General features: G+C 43.3%; 3 protein-coding genes across 6 annotated transcripts in view; 1 reads left to right on the top strand and 2 right to left on the bottom strand.

Moving 5' to 3' along the window:
- The window catches only part of LOC103307345 (olfactory receptor 52P1-like), a 122,751-nt gene that overhangs the window by 77,450 nt on the left and 17,367 nt on the right, over positions 1 to 27,934 (top strand). The window lies entirely within an intron of this gene.
- Positions 12,155 to 27,934, bottom strand: part of LOC135982658 (single-minded homolog 2-like) — a 117,055-nt gene continuing 101,275 nt past the window's right edge. For 2 of the 4 annotated variants that reach the window (XR_010600172.1, XR_010600173.1), the window contains exons 5-6: positions 23,185 to 23,437; positions 21,033 to 21,143 (exon numbers count right to left, since the gene is read on the bottom strand). Coding sequence is in view for 2 of the 4 variants with exons in the window: in XM_065590505.1 (XP_065446577.1) it covers positions 12,299 to 12,324; positions 21,037 to 21,143 (133 nt within the window). In the remaining 2 variants the exon portion in view is untranslated. Of the gene's footprint in view, positions 12,325 to 18,775; positions 20,400 to 21,032; positions 21,144 to 23,184; positions 23,438 to 27,934 lie in introns of those variants that run through there. The other 2 variants (XM_065590505.1, XM_065590508.1) reach the window with 2 other exon arrangements.
- Positions 16,574 to 18,769, bottom strand: LOC135982665 (uncharacterized). Its single transcript, XM_065590524.1, has 2 exons — positions 18,138 to 18,769; positions 16,574 to 17,143 (listed from the first exon to the last, which is right to left on the bottom strand). Exons 1-2 carry the CDS (start codon positions 18,712 to 18,714, stop codon positions 16,668 to 16,670), a joined length of 1,053 nt encoding a protein of 350 aa, XP_065446596.1. The 5' UTR covers positions 18,715 to 18,769; the 3' UTR covers positions 16,574 to 16,667.

Below are 27,934 nucleotides of genomic sequence, written 5' to 3'. Positions count from 1 at the left end.
TTTTAATGGGGTCACCAGGGCTGGCGCTGAAGCCTGAGCCCAACTGCCTGGGGCCAAAGCCCAATGGCTTCAACCCTGGGCAGTGGGGCTCACGTTACAGGCACCCTGCCTGGGGCTGAAGTCCTGGGGTTTTGGCTTTGGCTCCTCCACCCCACCCTCGCCTGGGGCCGTGGGACTTGGGCTTTGGCCCTCCCCACCCAGGGCAGCAGGACTTGGGCAAGCTCAGTACCCGCTTCCTGGGGTCATATAGTAATTTTTGTTGTCAGAAAGGGGTCGTGGTGCAATGAAGTTTGAGAAACCCTGATATATCTGCAATGGCATTTTTGTGGTGCTTACAATTTAGATATAAATATATGCCTAGTTATGCACTTACTCTGGTCAGATATTTCCAGTTCCTCCCTGATTATGTCTTCATAGATGGGTACCATGGGACGGCTGTCTGTCTCAGATTTGTAAGACAGGTATTTGCCTTTAAGCTTGTCAGTGCAGTGTGTGCTTGGCTCAGGTTGGATCTAAAGTGTGGATACAACCTGTTTGCACATGGGGGTAGAACAACTTTGTTGCATTTTTTTTTTATGCCCTGCTCAGAGGCTGAATCTGAGTGCTCCCCTCTCAGTGGTGGTGATGTTTGAGGCAGAGGACAAATCTTAGTTTTTGTTTTAAATGCCATTGCTTTTCCTTTTTGTGCTTTTTGGTCCTATTTGCTGGTGTTGCTGCCCTGCTATGGTCAGGGCACAGGCTTTTGGAGCTTGCTTTGTATGGTACCTTGAGCCCTCTAGATTTCTCTCAGGGTCCCTCTCCCCCTTCCCAGGGAATTGGGGTTCATTGCTAGAATTCCCCAGTTTGAGCTGGGAAGAAGGGAGCTGAATACGAGCCCTGCTTCTCTCCCCAGGGAATTCTAGGATGTGTGTGGGGGTAGGGGGGGGCTGGAGCCCCTTAGGGTTTTTTCCTTCTGGTGCTGTTCTGTCCAAGCTGGCTGGCTAAAGTCCTCCTTGTCCTTGGAGTCTCTCCCCAGTCTGCTCAGCAACACTGGATCATGCTTCTCTATGTTGGAATTGCAGCTTCTTGGGGACAGGGTGGGAACCCAAAGAGCCTGTCCAATACAGCCCCTCCAGTTGGCTGAGAACAGGCAGGGCATAATTTGCCTTCTAAAGAGCCTGTAAAAGCTTCCTCACAAATAGACCAGTGCTTGGATTTAGCTCGATGTTTGCACAGCCCTGCCATGCCTGAAGTCGGGGCCGAGATCACGCCACTGCACAACTAGTCCAGGAGAAGAAATGGTGCATGCCACAGCCCGAAAAAATGGGTAAAGTTGGGAGCAAAGTGAACAGTCACTTGCCTGCAGAAGATCTGGCAGTGAGCTGCAGAAGGGGGCATGACTTGAACAGGTTGAGCTACAGCTGTGAGCTGCCTCTGGAAACGGCAGCCAGGAGGGCAATAACCCATACATACACCTCTACCCCGATATAACGCTGTCCTCGGGAGCCGAAAAAATCATACCGCGTTATAGGTGAAACCGCGTTATATCGAACTTGCTTTGATCCACTGGAGTGCGCAGCCTCCCCCCCCCCCGAGCGCTGCTTTACCACGTTATTTCCAAATTCGTGTTATATCAGGTCGCGTTATATTGGGGTAGAGGTGTATTGTAATTGTGGGAGATGCTGGGCTTCAGAATGTCAGTGCTGGAAAACTTGGTGCTGAGGACACAGGTATAGAGTATCTATACAGAGTGCTGGTGCTTAGGAGTGTGTACCAAAGGGACTGTGGTCTGCAGAGCTGGATGATACTGGACTCACTCAATACATGGTCAGTGTTGAGGTGTTGGAGGGACCCAGTCTTGGGTAGTTTACTACTTTTTGACAGTGAAGCCTGAGATGAGTCCAAGAAATGGTGACTTGTTTCTTGGTGTCATAAGTACTGAAGAAGGAGACCTATGTTTAGGCTTGTCTTTGGAACGTCCTCCCCCAGAACAAGGTTGACTGCATCAAGGAGGCCTGTTGTGCCCTTCAAATCTCAGTAACTAACAATTGAAGTTTCTGGTCAAGGAGGCAGCCCAGGAGTTCAGGGGTTCACATTTCACAGGGGTACTAACAGTAATGGACTGCTTGGGGGTTTGTCCCTTGGCCACCTCTCTCTTTTCAGAGTCTGAGGCGAGCGTCGTTGGGCGCTCCAATAGAAAGCTTTAAGTCGGCATGCCTTGCCTTCTGAGACCACTTCAAGAAGCAGTGTCAGACAGAACAATGATCCAGGATATACTCTTCTCCAAAACGAAAAAGGAACCTAGAGTGCCAGTCATTAAGAGGCATAGAAACACCACAGTTGGGACAAGATTTAAGACATCAGAGATTTAAATTCTGCCATGAAGTCTAAGGCCCCTGTATGGAGAACTGTACTTAATATAATAAAACTAACAACAAATTATTTTGTTTAATTTTGCCCACTGGCAATATAAAAACAAGCAGCTAACTACAACTAAGTAACTACTCTAATGAGGTGTAAATGTGGGGCAGAAGGTGGGTAGAGCCCAAGTTCTTTCTCAATGCCAGGGTGGTAAGAAGAAATTAAGAGTTGGTTGGCCCTGCTCCACCCTTTATGTTTTCATGTTGTTTGGGGGTGGGGGCATGGGCACATCAGGACATCCAGAGTAATACTAGATCTCAGCGAAAGAAAAAAGAAAAAGTCGGATAGAACTCAAGCTGTGATATTTCCCAACGATATTCTGATTTCTCAGGACTTTAGCTTACCTCCATATCCCCATACTTCCACGTCAGTATACCTATGAACATTTGTGTACAACAGGGGGTATCAAACTCATTTTGTGGCAAAATCATGGATTGGGAGAGAGGTTATGCCTAAGAAAGGAAATCTTAAATTATGTTTAGGTAAGATGTGAGTTCCTAATCAGTGGAAGTAAGAACTTAGTGAGTGTGTTTTACATATGTAACTATGAACTTATACAAAGAAACCACACTTTTTAGATGTAGAAATAATTTTACTTGATCACAAGCCTCAAATTAACATTAAACATACAAAATTGATTACTAGGTAGATTTAACAAAAAACTTCAAAAGAAGTATAAATAGGCGGTGTGTGGGAGGATTATGTTACATTAGACATTTTATTTCATGTAACCAGTCAACTTTAATACTCTTGACATTTTCAGAGTCTGAAATGTTTAGTGGTACGTAACCTAGTTTTGGTCTTCAGGTTGCTATGACAAGTTACTCAGCAATTAACAGATCTTAACTCTTAACCAGTATTGATCTTCAAAACTTGAAGAAAATGCTACAAGACTAATGCAAAATATTAGGGCAGTAGAGGCAGTTCTGAGCAGATATTTTAAAAAATGCCCCAAATGCAAGCACATTGTTGTGATTGAGGGGACAATTCAAAAAGACCAACACTAAGCTTAGTTCAGATAAACATTTTAGACTGGTTCAATAAAAAGTAATGTAACAAATCAGTTTTCCAGATGCATTTACCCATATCAGAGAACAAGAGATAAGCCAGTGTCCATGCACAGAATACAATTTCAATTTAAATACTAATGATGATACTTGATTCATCTTCAAAAAATACATTTTCCTCTAACTGTAAATGTTAAGTTCTTACGTCACTTTAAACAAAAATCAGAAACTGCATGTAGCAGTAGAAGGTTTAAACCATGTAGTGAGTTAGAGTAAAAATAAACATGATAAAAGTGAATAAATCATTCGCTTGGAGGTCTAAAATCAGAAAATGTTAACACAAAATAGTGGTTATTCAAAATATAAAATAATCTAGTCTAATTCAAAATACTTAAAGTTGTAGTTTATACAAAAACAGTATTAGTATGGAAACATTATCTGTAGGGGAGAAAACCCAACAGTTATGATATGGATTCTGAACAAGTTGTGATTTGAAGCCTTTAACTACAATCACTACTTTGTGATTAGGAAATGTATAGATTTTAATCTTATTTAAAAAAAATCATTTAAAAAAAACCTTACAAACAGCACAGCTAATTAAAACTGAAGTTTTAAAAGATCCTACTTTTCATTATTTAAGCAGTTTAATTTATTTCCACTGACCAAGCTGAGAAAAAGTTAGTATTTATTTTTTACACTGAAGCAACACGGTAATGTTTGTGGTCCAACTTTGCAGGAGAATGTTAATTAAATGAGCTAATTGGAATTTTGATTTCTTTTTCATGTAAACGTCAGCTGAAGTTTTGTTTTTTTTTAATTGACAAATTTTTACAAATGCTAAATTTGGAATCAAATAGTATCTGATCGGACCTTTTAAAGGTAGAGAACTTTCAAAAAAAGGACAGTATTTAGGTCCCAAAAATTATGTTCCTTAATAGTGGTTTATGTAATTATATAACCTTTTGCTTGAATTCTCAAGAGAGATCACTCTTCATCTTCCAGGGATGAAGCACATAGGCCTTCCCTAGAGAAAAGTATATTTGGTGGCCTACGTGGCTTAGGTATCCCTTTAAAATAAAAAAATACCCCATGTTTTACCCTGATACATTTGGGATATACATTTTGTTCAGTTTAAATATACGAACCGGATAATTACATAAAAGAAAGCTACATAAAATCCTCTTCAAGATAGCCTATGGTGTGTTAATATACACATCCATTTGGCCAGTAATCAGGAAAAAAGCCAACATTTTCAGTATTAAAAATTAACTGGTTTGATTTTTTTTCTTCAAATTTTAATTGGAATAAAAATGATATTTATTTCTCATGACCTAGAGCACTCAGTGAAATTCTGGCTTCATTGACTTCAACAGAGCCAGGATTTCGCTTATGTTTCTAGGCAGCACATTACACATACACATTTGTTACCAAGATTATTTATTTGCAGCTACTAATATGAATTGCATCTTCTTGCTAATCTGAATATTAATAAGGCAAAATTTAAGCATGTCGGTTTCGTCCAGGAAGCTTAGGGAAATCTTCAGGTAATAGAGCATGAACTCGACATGTTGGGCATGTACTTTGTGTTTTAAGCCAGGTTCCAATACACTGTAAAAGATGGCAAGAGAATGTCAGAAACCTTTAGTTAATTTCAGCTATACTAAGAGTTTTCAACTTAGTGATAAATACTAACAAAAATACATTGAAAAATAGATAGTTGTCCAAAGCATTCAATCATAAGTTAAGATTTCGTGCTGGAAAAAATACAGCCTCTGGTTCCATGATGCTGCACAGACTATGGGTTTTTTTTAAAACCAATTTCTGGTGTACACCAATTATACAATTACTTTTATTACACTTATTTTTAAAGTTTGGAAACTCAAATAATAATAATAATAATAATAATGAAGTGCACATGGACAGCTTTTCAATTATCAACTTTAATAAAGTCCTACATACCAGTAGATAATGTACTTTAGTTTACAATTTTGATTCTTCCTTACTGTAAGAACTTACTATAGATGTAGCTATTTTCATGGTTGCCTACCCTTTTAACAAAATACTGGCAATGAAGCTTGTGTTCCTATTACAGGTCTGGAGTTTGATTGCTAATGAGTAAGGCTACGATTTGGTCATGGAGGTTGCAGAGGAATCCATGACTTCCACAGACCTCTGTGACTTCAGCCCACAGCGGCTGGGAGCTGCAGGCTACCCCACCTTCCCTGGAGTGGCGGGGGCCCCCACAGCATGGGGAATCCCCCAGAAACTCCAGTCCCCACAGGGGATCCCCTGGCAGCTCCCCAGCTGCTGCAGGCAGGGGGCTCTGCCAGCCATGGGGCAGGGTGCTGGATCCTCCCTCTCTCCCCCTTTTTGTCATGGACATTTTTAATAAAAGTCAGGGACAGGTCACAGCTTCTGTGAATTTTTGTTAATTGCCCGTGACCTGTCCGTGACTTTTATTAAAAATGTCCATGACAAAATCGTGGCCTAGCTAATGACCTTAGCATTTCTATAGCACTTTAGTTTTTTGAAGTGATGCGGAAAGATGTAATTAATTAGTAACTTTATGAAACTTTGAATAGATGGGTTGCAGTCAGCTTTATTTTTAAGCTTAAATGGTAGTTTAACAAAACCATTTTAGTGTCTAGCTCTCTAAAATACAAGAAAATTTTGCCAACTGAAAATACAAAAGAGGAATATTCTCAAACATACTATGAGTTATTACAAGGGATACAATAAAAAACAACATATGAATTACTACTTTAATATCAATGCTAAATACTATACAACTGGGGGCTTTTTTGAAAAGGGAAATCTGTCTAATTCCAAAAATATTTTTACACCAGATAGGTAGGTTCAAAGAAGACTCACATGTAAATAGTATGAGAATATAAAAAAAATTATTAACCCTTACCCGTCTGTGAAAACTGTGTCCACATTCTAGCACACACATATCATCCTGGCTTAGCTCTTCATGGCATATGATGCAGGGATCATCATCCGATGTCTAGAGATAAAATAATTTAAATATATATATTTTATGTAAGGTTAGCAACTACTTTAAAAAAATCAATCAAGTATAGTCAGCTAGTTGTAACACAGTGGGTTGATTGCCTTCCAAACATAAAACAGGCATAGATCCTGCCCTGAAGAGCTTACAACCTATTGTAAACAAATCCATTTCTCCTATCTTTTTTAAAGGCACAACAGAACAGAACAACAGTACTTCAAAGTAAGTTGTTAATGCAAGTGATGCTACTGAAGCTGAGACACCATTATGGAATGCATTTGAAGACAGAGCAATGACGTTTTTACAAAAAGGCAAAGTTTAGTGATTGAAAGTCTGGGAATCCCATCTCCCATTTTTATTTGCATTTTATGGTAATTGCATCCTGCAAACACCTCAGATAAATCTTGTTCTGCCTTCTCAAATCACCTTTAAAATAAAGCCTCATACATGATCACACCTGATAGTGCTGTTACATACATTATGCTTCTAAAAATAGAGGCTAGGAAAGTGAATAATAAGTATTTCAAAGCACTTTGTGGGGAAGATATCAAGTAGGGTACCCATCACCATTTTACAAAGAAGTATATTGATGCAGGAAGCGTATGAGTGACTTGTCTGAAGTTCTGCAGCAAGTTAGTGGCACAGCCAGGAGCAAAACACAGGGAGAGATTTTCCAGTTCTCTGCTCTGAAGACCAGGGAACACTCAGAGAATTGGCTTACAATGCCTAAAGCAACAGGCATTTAAAAAAAAGGCATCCCTCATGGGGGGGGGAGAGAGAGGGGTGTGTGTGTGTGTGTGTGTGTGTGTGTGTGTGTGTGTGTGTGTGTGTGTGTGTGTGTGTGTGTGTCAAAGCTGTGCTGCACTTACTGCCAAGTATTTACACGCTGTCTCATTAATTACCGCAATGCACAGAGATCTTATCTGACTAATGAAGATATTTTATAAAGTATCTTCTAAGAACATTACTGAAGCAAATAATACAGATTTTCTTTTTTAAAATATAAAAGTTTTGATTTCCTAGTTGAATTTTTTGTAAGATATACTACCTTGACTTAATTAAAAACCATGGAGTAGTGCATCATAAAATTGCTCCTTGTGCTTTGATACATCAATTGAATACACACACACACACACACACATATATATATATAAATTAGTGGAAGAGTAAAGAAAACTTACAGTAGAATCATTTGATTTTATCCATTTTGATTGTGATGGTCTTCCAACAAGTCTCCACGGCTGGTGGGTTGGCTGTGATGGCTGAGTTGTTTTGTTTGCAACAGTTTTATAGGAAGGCCTTGCCTTGGAGAGGCTAGACACATTTCCCACGGCAGACTTGGCTACTTTCAGAGTCTGAGTTACAGCGCAGGATGCTGGCTTTTCGGTTCTCTTTGCTGAGGTCGGAGCCTACAGAGGTATTGCAAAGGAAATTTTTATCATCATCAAGCATTATGCCATGCATTTGCTAAAGAACATTCAGTATCCTCTTCAGCTTTGTTTCACCATTTTAATCAGTTACGGTGCAAACTGCCGGGCCGGCTTGTTTACCTGCTGCATCCGCAGGTTCGGCCGATTGCAGTTCCCATTGGCTGCGTTTCGCCGCTCCAGGCCAATGGGGGCCAGCACATCCCTCGGCCTGCGCTGCTGCCCCCATTGGCCTGGAGCAGCGAACTGTGGCCAATGGGGGCTGCGATCAGATGAACCTGCAAACGTGGCAGGTAAACAAGCTGGCCCAGCCCACCAAGGGGAGTACCCTGGCGGGCCGCATGCCAAAGGTTGCCAATCCCTGCTTTAGATTTATAGTAGTGGCCCTCTTAAAAAAAAAAGGGGGGGGGGAGAAGAGAGAGAGAAGTTGACATTTTAAAATGCATTTAGTAGACACACTTCTAGATACCATTCTGTCAGTGTCTAGTTTGCACTGCTCTTATATAACACCAATCTGAAATAATTAAACACCAGCATCTAGATGTTTTAACCACAATGGGCTGACTCAAGGAAATAGTTGCAATGTTAATTCAGGTTTGATGGAGTTGCTTGAGATGGAGGAGTGGATGAAGAAGGGATGGGTGAGGCCCTCAGAGAGTAGCCACAACTCACTATTTCTCACCCACTTGTCTGTGGTCAATAGAGACCATTCTCCTGAGAAACGGAAAATTCAAGGAGTATTTCTGCATATTACTGGGCTTGTAGTTCCTTCTCAACACACTACTAGTTTGGTTTGGAAGTGCTGTCTGCCACAACTTAATCCATTTTTTCTCCAGACAGGAGACAACCTGTGTATTTGGGTGAGCAAAGAATTTGTTTGGAGTAAGCATCTGTAGTCCAGGGCACAGTTAGATGTGATTCCATGGCACTAGCTGAGAATCTCACTGCATCCACTGAGGCATCTGCCATAAAGTCTGTTGCTGGGGTTAGAAGTCAGGTTGGTCCTTTTGTTGTCATGGTTTCATGGCCATCCTGACTGTCTCTTGTGAAGCATATAGTGGCCTGTTCCTTTTATGGTGGCTTTCACCTTTTTGTATCACTGGGAGAGAAATCCTCTTCACCCAGGATTACCATTTCTTTTGCTAGAGATGCCACTGCAATATCATCCTTTGGCATTTCTGTAATGGTGCTTTTTGGTGTTTGCAACTTTTATCTAAGTGCACACCTGCTTATGTGCTTAGCCTTGTCAGGTATTTCCCATTCAGCCCTGTTCACATCCTCAAAAGGGTGCAGTGAGAATGTTGTCAGAAGCAAGGATTTGGAAGGCAGGTATTTGCCCTTAGGCTGGTCCTCGTGTGCCAGTTCTGGTTGATCTGGAGAGCAGATGCAACCTTTCTGCATATGGTCTCAAATTTATTAGAGGGTGAGAAACCTTTGCTGCATGTTTTCCATGCCCTGCGCAGAGCCTGAATATGAGAACTCTCCTTCCTCATTAGAGGCGGCAGAGCCTGAATCAGAGGAGAAATACTCTTAGATCTCTTTTAATTTTTTTCTTTACCTTTATAATTTTTTTGGATTTTTGGCCCTTCTTATCTGCTCAGCAGGAGTTGTCACCAGGCTATGGCTTGGGTGGGATTTCTTGAGTCCCATGGAAATATCTCCCTGTACCTTCCCCTTTACTGGGAATGGGGTCTCACTGCTAGCGTCCGTAGCTTTGTGTGGGAAGGAGAGCTATGTAGGAATCCTGCTTCTTTTCCTAGGGAGTTTAGGATCCACTTTTGTATCGGGGGTGGGGGATCTGGTGCCCATTGTTTTTTCATTCTGATCAGGGTCTGCCCCAGGACTTAACCCCAAGCTGGCTGGCTGGCGTCCTCATCTTTGGCTATCCCCCCCTCCCCCCCGCAATAACTTGTCTCGTGGGAGGGGTTTTCTACATTGGAGTCATGGTTCCTCAGACAGGTATGTCAGGTCTCCCCTGCCCTGACTCTGAGCCCCATGTCCTGGCAGAGAATAGACACAGCATTAATTTGCCCTCTGAAGATCCTGTAAATGCTGCCTCACATACGGAACACTGCTTAGATTTAACCAGTGTTTATGGGACAGACAAGGGAAGGGAGAAGAAAGGTTGCTCACTTCTAGCCAAAAAATTAAAAACAAGGCTGGCAAAGAAATGATTGGAAGCAAAGTGAACTGCTACTATGGTAGTGAAGACTTGGTGGCAAGTTACAGTAGGGGATGTAATCAGCTGGGACTGTGTTACAGAGATGAACTGCTCTGGGAACCGCAGACACGAGGGAACTAGCCCTTAGAACTTGGGCTGCACAAAAACCAAGCTAAATATTTCAGAAATTTATAGCAGAACTTCACAGGTGATTTTTTTTTTTAAATCATACTACCTGAGTTGGCACTACAAGTTATAAATCCATAAAAACTGTATGAACTAAACTGCTATTTACCTAGCCAATTTTGAGATTTCAGAAGAGTCAGGTGAAATAGCCTATATGGGGTTTTTTCTAGGACAAAAATCTTAGGAACAAAGTAATTCTAAAAGTATGTTTTATGTAGAAGTTGATAATTTTTTCAAGAGATAAAATAAAATACACTTCTAACCTTAATGAGTGGCTCTGCCTCATCTTCAGTGTATGTTTTAGCATGCTTCTTGTATGTACATATTTAAAAATTAGTATACATCCAACACTTTGGAAGGAGCTCTAGTAACTTTCTACTGCACGTCAAAGAAGGTGTTTGAGAGAAAACTCAAGGGCCTTTTATAAAGTACCACTGTCCTTGTCACATTCCTAACGGTATGTAAAGGGACTGACGCTTATTCAACATATTTTATTATTCTATTAAAAACATTTAATATTCTATGCTTAGTCTAAACAAAAACTAAAGAGAGCCTGATCAGTTGCATGGTTAAGAACTCAAAATGCAAGAATACCAAGGTTGCACTAACAACTTCTCTACTTTGCCCCCATGTACATACACTATCACAGAGCTGAATTACATGGATTACATTCTATTCCTCAATTACAATAGAATATGAAATTTCCTGCCACCTTAGATACACCTCCACCTTGCAATATTTATTCAGACTTTTATACTTGCACCAACATGATTGCTGTAATAGATCACTGTACCTTTGAGAGAAGACTAGAATTAGTGTATAAGATATCTATGGTAGGTACTGAATAATTTTCTCTTTTGAAGCAGAAGCACAGCTAACTGCAGGTGCAAATTAGGGGTCAAAGCAAATAACCTAAAGCTAATGGCTGCATGTTTAGGTGGTCTATAAGTACTATAAACAGGACTTTTTACTATTACTTCTATGGTATATACTTAATCTGTTGTGTAACTGTTGTTGAGTATTTGCATATAAATGACTAATGGACTCTGACGTACACAGTAGCACATGTAGAAAATTGGGGTAGCATTGCATTGCGTTTAAAAATAACGTAACGCTTTAGACTGTCAATGTATAAACACACAAAAGAGAGCAAAGTTAAGAATGTGTATCTGACAGTGTAATCATAACTTTCTATCAATAATGTAAGGGTCCTGGTTACAGAATTTCCTCACTTAATAAGAGAGGAAAGAAGATTGGGGGTGGGGTGGACACATCACCTTTGTCAGGACTTGGAGGTGCTGCAAACTAGCAGCTAATTGGTAATAGCATGCATAAATTCCATAATCTGGAGCATGTGGCTAGGTATAATCAAATGTGAAGTCTAAAGGAAGATCCTCTATTGCACACCTTCGCAGCTATCATGTCAACTCAGAGTGGACTCTATCCTGCACACCTTACCAAGTATGCTGCCCCAATCCTAACCCCTTTAGACTCAAATGCTATTAAATTTAGCCTCATGTACCCGCAGAGAATCCTCCTTCAGCTGAACATTTTACAAGATTAATGGGAAGATAAACCCCAAATAGGGAGAAAAATTACCCAAGAGTATATCCTGCTCCCAGCTAAAATATGAGGAGACTCCCTGCTAAGAAACCCAGTACGATAGAAATAAAGAAAAGAAAAAAACCTTTTAGAACAGTATTACCTTGTATAGTGTGGAAATATAGCTGTTAGACGCTCAATGATATTATCAAGTGCTTTTGAAAGTGCCTTCTTGTTTGGCATTCCAACAGCTCCCAAGTGTGTAGCTGATGCTGGATCATTTAGCTGTCTTTGGTTCGGCTGTATGTTCTGAGCAGTACTTCCAGAAATCCCTGATGGCTGGGCTACTCGCACTTGATCAGAGTATGATGCTTCTAACGTTTCAAAGGGTATTTCTACTGATCCATTCTTTGGAAAACAAGGATTAGGACTTTTACATGCTGTTTTATTTCCAGTTTGCACATTAAGTGTGGAATGCACCGGACTTTGATCTTTGGAGCTTGAAAATGCAGGAAGTAAAGTGGAACGTACATGTGGAGATGAATACATTATGATGGCTGGATCATTAATAGGAGGACTGCCTGGCATTACCTACAAAAAAAAAAAAATTCCCCAGAAAGATGAAAAGTAATTAAAATATTAGTCAAGTATTATTGTCAAACATGATAAGGCTACAGCTACTTCATGGACTGGGCTGTACTTACCTAAGGCCTTGGCTACACTGGCGCTGTACAGTGCTGCAACTTGCTGCGCTCAGGGGTGTGAAAACGCCCCCCCCCGAGCGCAGCGCTGTAAAGCGCCAGTGTAATCAGCGCCTGCAGCGCTGCACGCTCTCTCGCAGCGCTGCAAGCTATTCCCCTCGGAAAGGTGGAGTACTTGCAGCGCTGCGGGAGAGCTCTCGCAGCGCTGGCGCCGCGACTACACTCGGCAGCGCTGTGAATCCCAAAGTGTAGCCAAGGCCTTAGGCAGTTAAGAAGGAAATGCACAGTAAAAGACAACACTTCATCCTGACCTGATTTACCACGCGGGGTAACCTGTTTATAGCACACATGCAAAATCATGCCCTTTCTGATAATCATGCAGTACCTATAGACAAGATTTGCTCCAAGCCTAATTAAAATATAATGTGCACACAAATGCAACCCTTACCATTATTTTAACTTATACAGAGTTCCCATGGTTTTAGCTACAGAAATGGTCCTGGCCAGTCGTCATGATTTTACAGAAGGAATGTTTTGAAAGTGGCTGTGGGCATTTCTTCGTTAAAGATTCCAAGATGGCTGGCAAGAAAGCCAGCAGTTAGAGGCATTTAAATTTTTTTTTTAAAGGAATATATTTAAACTTTAGCCATATATGGGTTTTTATGTAAAGAAATAAATGGCTGCCATATTCACCATCCTGAAAGGCTCTGCCGGGTTAGAATTCATTTTCATCACAGGGCTCTTTAAAAAAGGATACACTTATCCTCACTTAGAACACAATTGTGCCCACTTACTCATAATGAGTAGTGCTATGCTCTACATGCAGACCTAGTGAAATCAAATCAATGGAATTACTATTAGAATAAGTTACCACTCTATGAATACGAAAAGCAAGTCAACATGGTCAGGGACACAACCCCATGCTCTGGGTGTCCCTAAAGCTCTGACTGCCAGAAGCTGGGACCAGGTGACAGGGGATGGATCACGCAAAATTGCCCTGTTTTGTTCATTCCCTCTGAAGTATCTGGCACCGGCCACTGTCAGATACTGGGCTAGATGGACCACTGGTCTGACCCAGTATGACCATTTTTATGTTCTAGAATTAGATTTTAATACCTGTTTTGTAAATGTGATTTTATCTTTGTACCACTCCTAGCACAAGTTTTCCTTGCATTAGTCTACAGTGAAATCAGATAAAAGATCAAGAACACAGCGAGAGAACAGTGCTAGTTTTAGTTTCCCCATCTATAAAATCAGGATAACACTATCTCCTTTAGTAATGTTTCTCAGATCTGAAGATGAAAACTATTGTAACCCCATTTTGACCAGAAAGATTAGGCAAAGTTCAGGGCCTTGTGGGTTGTTTCTGTTCGGAGGAGAATATGATTGAGTCAGGTATCCTTGATGCAATCATATCTATTTGATTCCTCCTGTGTTCAGAATAAGGAATAGGAAACTGTTTGCTCCAAGCTCCTCAGCATTTCTCAGAACCATGTTCCCAGTGCCTGTTCAGGCTGTCTCTGGTGCTTCCTTGCTCCTCTAGTCTTTCTGCTGTTTCTCTGAGGCATTCAGATGTACACAGCTCCACCAATCAATGCCTTAGCCCCAGCATTTGTTATATCCATCCCCCTGGGCCACATAGTTCAGCTTCTGCTCAAGTTTTCATATATGCCTGTGTTTTGGGTGGTATGCCTATTGTTTCATCTGTGTGGTTATACAAAGATGTTTAATGGCTTCTTTATATTTATCATGAATGAAAGGCAGCTATTACACCCACCAATTTCAACAAGGTTTAATCCAACCCATAACAATACTATCTAAGGCCTTGTCTACACTACGAGAGTAGTTAGATTTTACTTGCATCGAATTTTTGTAATCGATATTGCAAATTCGAATGTGTGTGTCCACACTAAGGACAGTAATTCGACTTTGTGCGTCCACACTAATGGTGAAAGCGTCGACATTCGAAGCGGTGCACTGTGGTCAGCTATCCCACAGTTCCCGCAGTCCCCTCTGCCCATTGGAATTCTGGGTGTAGCCGGCAATGCCTTCTGGGTAACAAAATGTGTCGAGGGTGCTTTTGGGTAACTGTCGTCATCCGTCCATCACTCCTGCCCTCCCTCCCTGAAAGCGCCGGCGGGAAATCATTTCGCGCACTTTTCCAGTCATTGACAGCGCGGACGCCACAGCACTGCGAGCATGGAGCACGCTGCGACCATCGCTGCAGTTGTGGCCGCTCTCAACGCCTCGCAGCTTATCATACAGGTTTCCCTGAGGCAGATGCAGAAAAGTCAGGCGAGGAGGCTACGGCACCGCGGTGATGTCCTGAAGTCTGAGAGTAGCACAGACCTGTCAGAAAGCAGGGGACCCAGCGCCGAGGACATCGCGGTGGCAATGGGTCATGTTGATGCCGTGGAACGGCGATTCTGGGCACGGGAAACAAGCACTGAGTGGTGGGACCGCATAGTGCTGCAGGTCTGGGATGAATCCCAGTGGCTGCGAAACTTTCGCATGCGGAAGGGAACTTTCCTTGAACTTTGTGAGTTGTTGTCCCCTGCCCTGAAGCGCAGTGACACCCGGTTGCGAGCTGCACTGAGTGTACAGAAGCGAGTGGCCATAGCCCTGTGGAAGCTTGCAATGCCAGACAGCTACCGGTCAGTCGCGAACCAGTTTGGGGTGGGCAAATCTACCGTGGGGGTTGTTGTGATGCAAGTAGCCAAGGCAATCGTTGATGTACTGCTGCCAAATGTAGTGACCCTGGGAAACGTGGAGGCGATCATAGATGGCTTCGCAGCGATGGGATTCCCAAACTGCGGTGGGGCCATAGATGGAACTCACATCCCTATCCTGGCACCGGACCACCAGGCCACCCAGTACATTAACCGAAAGGGCTACTTTTCCATGGTGCTGCAAGCACTGGTGGACCACAGGGGACGTTTTACCAACATCTACGTGGGATGGCCGGGCAAGGTTCATGACGCTCGTGTTTTCAGGAACTCTGGTCTGTTTAGACGGCTGCAACAAGGTATTTACTTCCTGGACCACAAAATAACTGTTGGGGATGTGGAGATGCCTATAGTCATCCTCGGGGACCCAGCCTACCCGCTAATGCCCTGGCTCATGAAGCCCTATACTGGCGCCCTGGACACTGAAAAAGAACTCTTCAACTACCGGCTGAGCAAGTGCAGAATGGTGGTGGAGTGTGCTTTTGGCCGTCTCAAGGGGAGATGGAGAAGCTTACTGACTCGCTGTGATCTCAGCGAAACCAATATCCCCATTGTTATAGCAGCTTGCTGTGTGCTCCACAATCTCTGTGAGAGCAAGGGGGAGACCTTTATGGCGGGGTGGGAGGTTGAGGAAAATAGCCTGGCTGCTGATTACTCACAGCCAGACAGCCGGGCGATTAGACGAGACCAGCGGGAAGCGCTGTGCATCCGGGAGGCTTTGAAAGCAAAGTTCCTCAGTGAGCAGGGTAACCTGTGACTTTAAAGTTTGTGTACTGAGAAGCTAAACCTGCCCCCGTTTCTTTACCCAGGTAATGTTGACTATCCTATCCAGTTACATACCCCCTTCACCCCCCTTCCAACACACGTTGCGAAATAAAAATAGTTCAACTTTGTTAAAGCACACCGTTTTCTTTAATACTGTTTTCGCGGGAATTTTTTAAAACTGGGACGCAGACTGTGGTGCGGAGCGGGTGTAGTGTAGTGACGCGAATGCAGCTTCTAAACTCAAGGATTGACAGGCTCCGCTGCGGTGGGATGGTTGTTTCAACGGAGCCTGTCACCCCTCCTGATCGGGACTGTGTGTATGGGGGGGTCTATGTGACTTTGTGGCAGGGGGAGGACGGTTACAGATCCCCTGCTGTGTGGCTCTGTGATCCTGCCTAAGGATCGCCGCTTAAGATCTGTAACTGCCCTCCCCTGCCACAAAGTCACAGAGCAACCCACCCCCCACCACATAACATGAAAACAACCTCCCAGACTAACCAGGGTAACTAGTCACTGCATCACTGCACTGTGTATGTGCCCTGCTGCTGTGCCTGCCCCCGACTATGTACCCGGCCAAAGGTGACTGTCCTGTCCAATTACCAACCCCCTTTCCCATCCTCCTCCAAAAGAACATGATTGAAACAGTAGTTTACAGAAACGTATTTTTTATTATCAACTACACATGGCATTGGGAGGTGAAACTTGGACGGGGGCTTGTGTCAGGCGGGAAGGAAAGAACTTTTCAAATTTTGGGAAATGAGAGCCTTCTGCTACTAGAGCTCTCTGCAGGGGTGGAGTGAGACTTAGCAGGGACTCTGCCGCCTCTCCTTCTTTGCACTTTGGGTGAGGTGGGTATGGGACTTGGTGGCAGGGGAGGGCGGTAAGAGATGGACTGCAGCGGGGCTCTGTCCTTCTGCCTCTGTTCCTGCAGAACATCCACAAGGCGCCGGAGCGTGTCCGTTTGCTCCCTCAGTAGTCCAAGCAGCGTTTGAGTAGCCTGCTGGTCTTCCTGCCGCCACCTCTCCTCCCGATCCATGTTGGCTTGGAGCATTCGGGTCAAGTTCTCCCGCCACTGGGTCTGCTGTGCTGCCTGGGCTTGGGAACAGGACATAAGCTCAGAGAACATGTCCTCCCGTGTCCTCCTCTTCCTACGCCTAATCCGCGCTAGCCTCTGGGAGTGTGATTCCAGGCTAGGTTGTGAGACAGTCGCAGATGGGGCTGTGGAAATGGGAAAAAGGGAGTGAATTCCTCAGAAAGAAAAATGTAGTTGTGAACAAAGAACATAGTCTTTCTCTGTGAACAAGACCATGCACAGCACCTATCACATGCGCACTCAGCACAAGGTCGAATTTTCGGCCTTCGCATTCAGTGCCTGGGGTCTTACACAGCACATTTGAGAAGCGGGGCAGCACAACGGAATTTCTGTTGCAGGCAGACATGGTAAGCCGTACACTTGTGGCAGTTTAAAACTTTTAGATTACCACTGCCCTCATTTCACATTTAAAGCTATGTCAGTTCCTGCAGCCAGCAATCCGGCAAGCGGTAACTCTGCCCCTGTCACACCCCCTCGCGGCTGTCCCCGGGAACGATCCCTTTCGGCTGCCCCTCTCCCGCCTCCACCGCGTGGCTAAAAACCAGCGGTTACAGTTCTGTCAAGGAACGGGAAAGCAGTCCCAACACTAACATTCCCCTACCTAATTAAAAGCAGGTCACCATGGGCGACATCACCCTGATGAGGATCTCTGAGAGCGACAGACAGAGAATGCTCCGGGAAAGCCTCCAAAGACCAGGGCCGTATGCCGCCCTGCTATGCAGAGCAATGATTCCCGAGTACGTGACAGTCTCGTGGCGCGGCAACGTCTCGTACTTCGGAGGACCCAATAAGGCCGCTCTCCCCAGGAACCTCATGGAACAGCTTTCAAGTTACCTCCAGGAGAGCTTCGTGGAGATATCCCAGGAGGACTACTGCTCTATCCCCGGACATATAGACCGCATTTTACTGTAGCTGCAGTAGCAGGGAATAAACAGTAGAGCGGCTTGTGCAGGACAATCACTGAAAACCGGACATTGCTAGATTTTTTTTCAAAACTTGCACTGCCCATGACTAAACCGTTAAGAGCATAGGGCACACTAATCATGAACAACCCATTCTTTTAATTGTTAATATTCCTGTTTTGTTAAAAATAAATGTTTAGATGTTTACAACACTTACTGGCTGATCCTTCACCAGATTCTGTGTCCGGGGTAACGGCTGGGGACGCTTCGTAGGGGATCTCTGTAAGGGTGATGAAGAGATCCTGGCTGTCGGGGAAATCAGCGTTGTGAGCGCTGCCGACTGCCTCGCCCTCCTCATCTCCTTCCTCATCTTCCACGTCCCCTAACATGTCTGAGGAACTGGCCGTGGACACTACCCCATCCTCAGAGTCCACGGTCACTGGTGGGGTAGTGGTGGCGGCCGCACCGAGGATGGAATGCAGTGCCTCGTAGAAACGGGATGTCTGGGGATGGGATCCGGAGCGTCCGTTTGCCTCTTTGGTCTTCTGGTAGCCTTGTCTCAGCTCCTTGATTTTCACGCGGCACTGCGTTGCATCCCGGCTGTATCCTCTCTCTGCCATGTCTTTAGAGATCTTCTCGTAGATCTTTGCATTCCGTCTTTTGGATCGCAGCTCGGAAAGCACGGACTCATCGCCCCACACAGCGATGAGATCCAAGACTTCCCGATCAGTCCATGCTGGGGCCCTCTTTCTATTCACAGACTGCACGGCCATCACTGCTGGAGAGCTCTGCATTGTTGCCAGTGCTGCTGTGCTCGCCACGATGTCCAGACAGGAAATGAGATTCAAACTGGCCAGACAGGAAAAGGAATTCCAATTCAAATTTTCCCGGGGCTTTTCCTGTGTGGCTGGTCAGAGCATACGAGCTCGCACTGCTGTCCAGAGCGTCAACAGAGTGGTGCATTGTGGGATAGCTCCCGGAGCTATTAGCGTCGATTTCCATCCACACCTAGCCTAATTCGACATGGCCATGTCGAATTTGGCGCTACTCCCCTCGTCGGGGAGGAGTACAGAAGTCGAATTAAAGAGACCTCTATGTCGAACTAAATAGCATCGCAGTGTGGACGGGTGCAGGGTTAATTCGATGTAACGGCGCTAACTTCGACATAAACGCCTAGTGTAGACCAGGCCTTAGTTTTGTTGTTTCCTTCATGGCTCTCTCGAATGCTTGTCTTATAGTTTGAGTTTATTTTGGAAGCGCAATTGCTTATCACAGTATAGGGTTTTGTTTTTTTAATTCTCTAATCAGGTGTAAGATTTCTCTCTCCAGATTAACACCAGGTGACACTTAATCATCAGACTGTTTCATAGAATGCTAAATTGTGTACATTCAGACCTGTCAAACTTTTACTATTCATACTCGTCAGATGTTTGGTGGGGGAGTTATAACAGTGCTCTCTGGAGGCACAGAAGTTTGTACATTTTACATCTATTTTCATCATTCATGCCATGCTTTTTTACTCTTCCTATTGTTCCCCAAGTATTTTGACTTTTTCTCCCTCTTCTTGGCCCTTGGTTACTTTAACTCGTCAGGCCTTTTAAATTAGATCGGTCTCTTATATTTCTTCTGTTTCTAAACTTTGTCATTCTTTATCTTTATAGTTCAGTTATAGCATCCAGATCAGTATTTTTAACTAAGTAGCTTAGTCATATCTCCGTATTTTAGAATTCCACTCAAATCCTATTTACAAAACTGGATGAAAGTATCAGCTATTGCCTTCCATTGCCAGCACGAGTTCTGATGCTATGGGTTCTGATGTTCATGACTGTGTTGTAAAGGTGAGATACTGTTTTTCAGAAGATGATTGTGGCTTTATCAGAATTCTTTATACTGTTTGACATAATTATATCAAATAATATCAGAGGGAAAAAACGAGCAGTGGCTTGTGCAGGTGAGCAGTCAGATGCCCCAGGAGGGAACTAAGGATATAAGCAGGTTTTGATCTTTCATAAAAGAGGAGACTAAAAATAAGAGCCAGTAGGAAATAATGTGATTTAGCAGGTCTGAGCTTCCACTAATTCTTTGGCAAATGCCAAAATATTTAGGGTCAAGTTCTGCCTTCCTGTGCGTAACTCCCATTGGAGTCAATAGAATTTGATATTTAGTCGTTCACCACTGACGTGTTCTAAGTACAGGAAGGTCATCTTCCTATATAATTCTTATATATATTCCAGATCTTCAATAACATCACACAGTAACATAAGGGATTGACTCTTCTTCAGAGAGGGTCAAGGATGGTTTCTTTCTGGTTGTTTTAAGCCAATGGTAGCAATCTGGAAACCAATTCATTAGCAAAGGTTTTGGTTTCTTTTGTCTTTTTGGGGGGGTTGTTTGTTTACATAATTAGTGGATGTGGTGAGAGTTGGGCTGTGGAAGTCTGAGCCATATCAGAAACATTTTCTATTCCCCCAATTTGCTTCTGGAAAAATAAATGAATAAATAAAGCTACTGTGCGAATATTTCAGTGAATAAACTAAATCCAAATGTATGAAGAGATGATCAATTCCCCTCTTGGCAATGGGGAATTATTAATCACGTATCTCTTTCTCCTGACACTCTGCTTTCAGAACTCATCCACATGCTACTAAGGAACATGCATCTCAGAATTTTTTTGTTTTACATTCAACTTTTCAAACACACACTGATTATTACCAGTGTGCTTGGAAAAAACCATGGAACTGTTGCATAACTTTTTTTTTTCCAAACTAACACCATTAAGAGACAGATTTTTCAAAAGAATTCAGCACTCACAATCAGGGACCGATTTTCAAAACAGCTCTGCTCCCATTTAGGCAGCAAAATAAGTAGCCAAATATATTTTGAAAAGAACATGGCATGTTGGGTGATGAGCTCATTTGAAAATCAGACCATTTAATTGCTACCTGAATGGGAGCTGAGTACTTCTGAAAATCTGGTCTCAATTATGGGTGCTGAGCACTTGAGATCTGCCCCTTTTGGGATTTGTTTTCCTTGCACCACAGTGTCTGTTGTCTGCAGAACTCCTGACCTTACTGAATAAGCTGAAGATTTTGAGCCACTTTATGCCAATTACTTACAGAGATGGTGAGCATATCGTAAATGGAAGACATCGCAGCCATGGACATGGTGGTAGAGGGTCTTCTCTATCAAGTCTTGGGGCTCATATCCAGTTAAATCAGTCACCCTAGAAGAGGAAGGCTGACGGATAAGCAGCACCTCTAGAAAAATTTAATTTCATTAAACTAATACTGATTTTGCCAACTAATCAAGTGCTAAAAGGCTGCAGAGAAATCATGTTGGTTTGGAAACAGAGAACAATGATCTTTACAAGAAATTAAAACTTTAGTACGCCCGCCAAATACAGGGTGCAGTAATGTTGTACACAAAGAAGTGTCCCAAATACAGTCAAGGAGGAGGATCTGTTAACTTATTTCAACATTAGATTTTTACTTTGGAGCTACCAACATGTGATCCTTTGCACAAAGATCCAGTTGATGAGCTGTTTGTGGAAGTGTAAAGTACCCCCCCCTCTTTTTTTTAAACTATTGATAAATTTTATGGCTTTGCAGATATACAAGCATAGCCAGAATAATTAGTCTACAGTAGCCGTTCTCACAGTCTATAAATAAATCCAAGCTAACAGCCTAAAGGAAGGCACAGGATTATTCTGTTTTGGAAGATGGAAGGACAAGGAACAATGGCAATGCCTGGAAGCTAAAGAAGGAAAAGGAAAGCTTAAGTTAGACATGATGCAAAAGTTTCTCAACATTAAGAGCAATAGGATGGGAACTGAGTGGAACGAAGTTAAAGCATGATCACTGCAGACAGACTGGGAATGAAGTAGTGAATACATAAGAATTGCCATACAGAATCAAAGCTGAGAGCTATCTAGTCCAGTATGCTGACAGCGACCAGTATCAGCCACTTCAAGGAAGGTGCAAGAAACTCTGTAGTAGGCCCTTATAGGAATAGTCCCACGCAATACAATAGGGATCAAACTACATGACCCAAGGGGTCTTTCCTGTCCTTGCTACTTGATAGCAAAAGATACTCTAAATTACATCAAGGAATTTAATCACAGATAGCTTTGTTTGTTTATCTATGTGTTGATGGCATTTACACTCCCATGTTCTTTCTATATCTCTAACGGCAGAGCAGAGGTACTGCACTCAGTTTCAGGATAACATAGCAAACCTGTAAAATGAATACAAGAAGTGTTGCACAGTGTAATGGGGTCTTGCAAATAACCTGAACTCCACTTTTTGATTATCATGCCTTTTGTTTTCTCTTTCCTTAGAGCTTCATGCATTGCTTGGCCCTGCAGAGAAGCAGGTCTTTATATTTACTTTTATCCTGACACATCAGTTGGCGGGAAAAGGTGTGTGTGAGGGGGGGAGGAGAAAGGGGGAGGAGGAAAGAAGGCTCCTCTAGCGACCCTTCCCCTACACACACATTAATCCCTCCCTAAAGATCCCCCAACATGGCAACCTTTCCTTCATCTGGGAAGGATTTAGATGCATTTTCCTTAGGGACGGTCGGTGATGTTTTGCACACTGACATGAGGTGGAGGTCATTTGAGGGTAAAATGAAGAGCTTCCTCCCCCTGCGAGGTGTGTGTTGGGGTGGGGTGGGAGCAGGGTGAGGAGTTGGGTGTGACCTTCACAGCACTCCCATTCTCTCCTGGGTCACAAAACTCAGGACCCAAATTCTGCCCTGTGCGCAGTGCTGCTATGACCAAGTGGGAAACATTGGTTTATTTTTCATGAATATGGTGCATACCTGTGTGTGGTTGTTTGATGGGTTACTTGCTATGGAGTTAGATCAAAAGGGTTTGTTAAGGAAACCAAGGAGGAAAGGTAAACCAATGGCTTGCATAAGGAGCATCCCAACAAACGCAACGCCCAGGTTTATAGCTAGGAAGAGGGGACTACTCAGCAGCCCTGATTCGATAGCTGTTTTGCAAGGCTGAGGAGAGAGAGGTCAATGGGAACACAAAGATGTTAGAGCAGTGGCTGTCAACTTTCTAGACTACTGTACCCCTTTCAGGAGTCTGATTTGTCTTACATAATCCCAAGTTTCACTTCACTTAAAAACTATGTACTTACAAAATCAGTCATAAGAATACAAAAGTGTCACAGCACACAATTACTGAAAAACTGCTGACTTTCTCATTTTTACCATATAATTATAAAATAAACCAATTGGGATATAAATATTGTACTTACCTTTCAGTGTATAGTATATAGAGCAGTATAAACAAGCCATTGCCTGGACTGACTTTTCTAGTGTTTTTCATGTAGCCTGTTGTAAAACTAGGCAAATATCTAGATGAGTTGATGTACCCTCGGGAAGACTTCTCCATACCCCCAGTGGTACACATACTCCTGGTTGAGAACCACTCCATTAGAGGACCCTGGGCCTAGAAAAGGATGGGGGTTGATCGTGTGGCCAGGTGGCTGCCCAGGGTATCCGTGAAAGCTGACAGGTTGGCAAGGAAAAAAGAGACAGGGAGAGCCTACTGTGATCAGAACAGTTTGTTTCTCTCAGCAAGAGCTGGGTTGTTAGCTGGGCTGAGGGGGAATAACAAAAGCTGGCAAGGAAAAATTAAGATGTACCAGACCCAGAGGTATAGGACTTTAATTGGTTTTATCCTTTGCTCTAGGGCAGGGGTGGCCAACCTGAGCCTGAGAAGGAGCCAGAATTTACCAATGTACATTGCCAAAGAGCCACAGTAATACATCAGCAGCTCCCCCTGCCAGCTCCCAGCGCCTCCTGCCCATTAGCAGCCCCACCAATCAGCACTTCCCCCTCCCTCCCCCACCTCTCAATCAGCTGTTTCGTGGCATGCAGGAGGAGCGAGGGCATGGCAGGCTCAGAGGAGTGGTTGGGAAGGCGTGGAGTGGGGGCAGAGCCAGGGGTTAAGCAGTGAGCACCCACCGGCACGTTGGAAAGTTGGTACCTGTAGCTCCAGCCCCGGAGTCGGTGCCTATACAAGGAGCCGCATATTAACTTCCAAAGAGCTGCATGTGGCTCCGGAGCCAGAGGTTGGCCACCCCTGCTCTATGGGCTTTGTACTTTTGGGGAAATACATAAATAATGCCGATTAATCCCAACTATCCATACAACTTGATGGGGGTTAAATTATATGTTATCGCTCAAGAAAGAGACCTTCGAGTCCTTGTGGATGGTTCTCTGAAAACACCTACTCAATGTGCAGTGGCAGTTAAATAAAGCTATCAATATGTTAGGAGCCATTAGGAAAGGGATAGATAATAAAACAGAAAATATCATAATGCCATTATATACTTCCATGGTACGCCCACACTCTGCATACTGTGTGCAATTCAGGTCACCCAGCTCAAAGAAGAGATAGTAGGGCAATAAAAATTATTAGGGATATGGAACAGCTTCCATACGAGGGGAGATTAAAGAGACTGGGACTGTTCAGTTTAGACAAGAGATGGCTAAGGAAGGATATAATAATGGTCAATAAAATCATGAATGGTGAAGTCTATAAAATCATGAATGGTCTGGAGAAAGCGAATTAGGGAAATGTTATTTACTCCTTCACATAAACCCGTCATATAGAAATCACCTGATGAAATTATTAAGCAGCAGGTTTAAAACAAACAAAAGGAAGAACTTCGTCACACAACGCACAATCAACCTGTTGAACTTGTTGCCATGAGATACTGTAAAGGCCAAAATGATAATTGGATTCAACAAAGAATTAGATAAGTTCATGGAGGAAAGGTCCATCAATGGCTGTTAGCTGATGGTCAGGGACATAACGCCATGCTCTGGGTGTCCCTAAACCTCCAACTGACAGGAGCTGGGACTTGATACTAGGAGATGGATCATTTGAAACTGCCCTGTTCTGGGTGTTCTTAAACCTCCAACTGGCCACTGGGCTAGACAGACCATTGGTCTGACCTAGTATGGCTTTTCTTATGTTCTGAAGGCCCCATCTGAGTCATTTTAATCTACTCTCTGGTCACAGGTTCTAGCAGTGAAAGGCTGAGAGGTGCCAAACGCAGTTCAGCCTGTCACATTAACACAGTTGAGAAACAGCCCCCGAGACCCATCTAAGAGTGGTTAGACCACAAGGTTCCACCCAGGGTGAGGTGTACGAAGGCAGGCCTGTCACGTAAGGGGTGCACTAGAGAGTGATTAAAAGGGGTCTAAGGCACAGTTCACCCTGTAACTGTGAGAGGTGCATTGAACTATTGCACCTTAAGCCCTATTTAGATCTCATTTACATCAGTCACTCAGCTCTCGGTGCCATTAAAATGAAGAGAGTGATTTCATGTGGCTTTCTTGCTTAACTAATGATCAAAGATGGGCTCAAATCAAAATCCTGGAGCTGAATATCTCCAGATGTTGGATCTGTGTCCCTAGTTTTGCAGCTTTGACCCTAGAATGGTCAAACAAACCCCTGATCTGAACACACACAGAATTTGGAAAAGTTTGATTCTGGATCTGAGTTTTGCAGCCTGGTCTATTTCTACTCCAAATATCCCTGGTTTCCATCTTTGGATGTAAAAGGGACTCTGAGTGTGTGAACAAGGAAAACAGAAAGGGGAACAAAGCTGGACAAAATTATCTCATCTCCCCTCCAGTGTCCCTTGAAATTGTGGGAATGAATGGATGCATACAGTAAAGCAGCAGCCACAGATCACTTTTGTGGGCTGGAATTAACTCTTAAACTAAACTATTTCTCCTTAAAGCTGATATATTTAGTTGTCTTCTCCTATTACCATTTAGGGCATGATTATGCCCTTTCTGTGTGGGTACACTACAAGTGGGAGTCAGAGAGAGTGCTGGGGAATACCTTCCTGTCAGGAGGTAATGATAATTTGGACAGCTGGGCTGGGAGTGCTAGGGGAAAGGCACTGGCCAGCACTACCGCCAATGCTTGATATTCCAGCAGTTCATCTTTGTGGGACAGGGGCAGGACCCCACCCTTGTGCTTCCTGGCAAGTATGGGGACAGTGCTGGCAGTATCTTTTTCAGTGGTGTAACAGGAGTTTTTGTTCACTGTGCTCCTATCAGCGCCTCTGGATAGACTCTCTCTTATGAAGACTCTTATGCCTCCAGGCAACTCCACTTAAAATCACAGAATCACAGGATGAGAATTCTTCCGCTTTATCTGCTCTGATTAGGCCTCAACTTAAGTATTGTGACAATTTTTTGGTGCCATGTTTCAGGAAAGATGTGGACAAACTGGAGAAAATCCAGAGGAGAGCAACAAAAATGATTAGAAGTCTAGAAAACATGATTCATGAGGGAAGATTGAAAAATTGGGTTTAGTCTGGAGAAGAGAAGATTGCAGGGGACAACAGTTTTCAAGTACATAAAAGGTTGTTACAGGGAGGAGGGTGAAACATTGTTCTCCTTAATCTCTTAGGATAGGACAAGAAGCAATGGGCTTAAATTGCAGCAAGGGAGGTTTAGGTTGGACATTAGGAAAAACTTCCTGACTGTCAGGGTAGTTAAGCAGTGGAATAAATTGCCTGGGGAGGTTGTGGAATCTCTGTCATTGGAGATTATTAAGATCAGGTTAGACAAATACCTGTCAGGGATGGGTCTACAAAATACTTAGTCCTGCCATGAGTGCAGGGGACTAGACTAGAAGGCCTCTTGAGGTCCCATTAGAACACCTCTTCCTCATCCTATCTTAGCTCTGCCATGTACAGGCACATTGTTGAGCCTTAGGTTGTATCTACCCTAGAAATGCTATAGCAGCACAGCTTCAGCACTGCAGTTGCACCACTGTAGTATAGACACTTACTACAGTGATAGAAGGGGTTCTTCCATCACTGGAGTAAAACCATCTCTCTGAGAGGTGGTAGCTACATCAATGTAAGACTTCTTCTGGCGACCTAACAGTGTCCATACCGGGGCTTAGGTTGCTTAACTAGATCGCACATAATGCGAAATTTTTCACAACCTTGAGCAACTATAGTTAACCCAATTTAACTTGATAGCGTAGACCAGCTTTCAGTGCTTAGCAATATTGGATGTATTGCATTAAACATGCCAAAAAAAGAGAGAGGATTCCTAAAACACATTGTAACTTGCATTTTAGCACTGGGGCTAATTGATCTTAGCCTGGAGAGAGAGCATGCTTTTGAGTGTTTAAATTGCCCTGCAAAACTTCTCCAATGTATTGGTCATAGACTTTTTTACCATTATGTATGAATATCATTTCTTTCCCTTGAAACTCCAGCATGTCACGGAAGACACCAAGTAGGTCAAATCTTGTTCCACAGTCCTAGTACTGTGGGGTGGTTGGGTTTTTTGGGAGCTGGGGCAGGCGTGACTTAGAATTATCTGCCTGTTGGTAGTCAAACCTATAAGACTGGAAATTTGCTGGAAGGTTCTTCCCTTGGGACATCTAAAACTGGACCATACAGATCAAAGTATATTGTAAGGCATAATTATATGTTGAAAAGAGATCAATTAGTCACTTCATGTGTCTCTTTGAGCTCAGATTTGTGCTTTTCCATTGCCCATGTGGGAGTTCTTTCAGGCATCCACATGGGTTGTATCGGTAGAGTGTGCTGAGATGATTCTATTGCCTATTCCACATAAATCCAGGCAGAGCTTGTGCACTAGGCAATCTTGCAAGCTGTCCCAATAGTTACTATTTTTCTGAAGAGATTTAATGTCTGTTTTTTTTTTTAAATGGCCATTTGACTTAATTGTCACTCGTATCTTTTCATAAACCCATAATGTAGGCAAGGTTAGGGACATTAGATAGATAAGCTGGTCTCACAGCTAAGGCACTGAACTAGGACTTGGGAGACTGGGTTCCCATGGATTTCCTGTTACCTCGGTCAAGTCACCTAATCTCTCTGTGACTCAGTTCTCTACCTGTAAAACAGGCACAATAATGCTTCTTTTCTCCCACCTTTTATCTGTCCTGCCTGTTAACATGGTAAACTCTTCAGGACATGAAGTGTTTTACTGTGT

The sequence above is a fragment of the Chrysemys picta genome, chromosome 1, assembly GCF_011386835.1.
Source record: "Chrysemys picta bellii isolate R12L10 chromosome 1, ASM1138683v2, whole genome shotgun sequence".
Classification (NCBI taxonomy): domain Eukaryota; kingdom Metazoa; phylum Chordata; order Testudines; family Emydidae; genus Chrysemys; species Chrysemys picta.
Note: the sequence above shows the minus strand (reverse complement) of the source record. Positions and strands in the feature narration are given on the sequence as shown.

Excerpts from the sequence above, each read along its gene's own strand:
- LOC135982665 (XM_065590524.1), bottom strand. The coding sequence starts at position 18,714 with ATGCAGAGCTCTCCAGCAGTGATGGCCGTGCAGTCTGTGAATAGAAAG. Across the intron at positions 17,144-18,137 it reads ATCTGGTGAAGGATCAGCCA|CCCCATCTGCGACTGTCTCA; the intron begins GTAAGTGTTGTA and ends CCATTTCCACAG.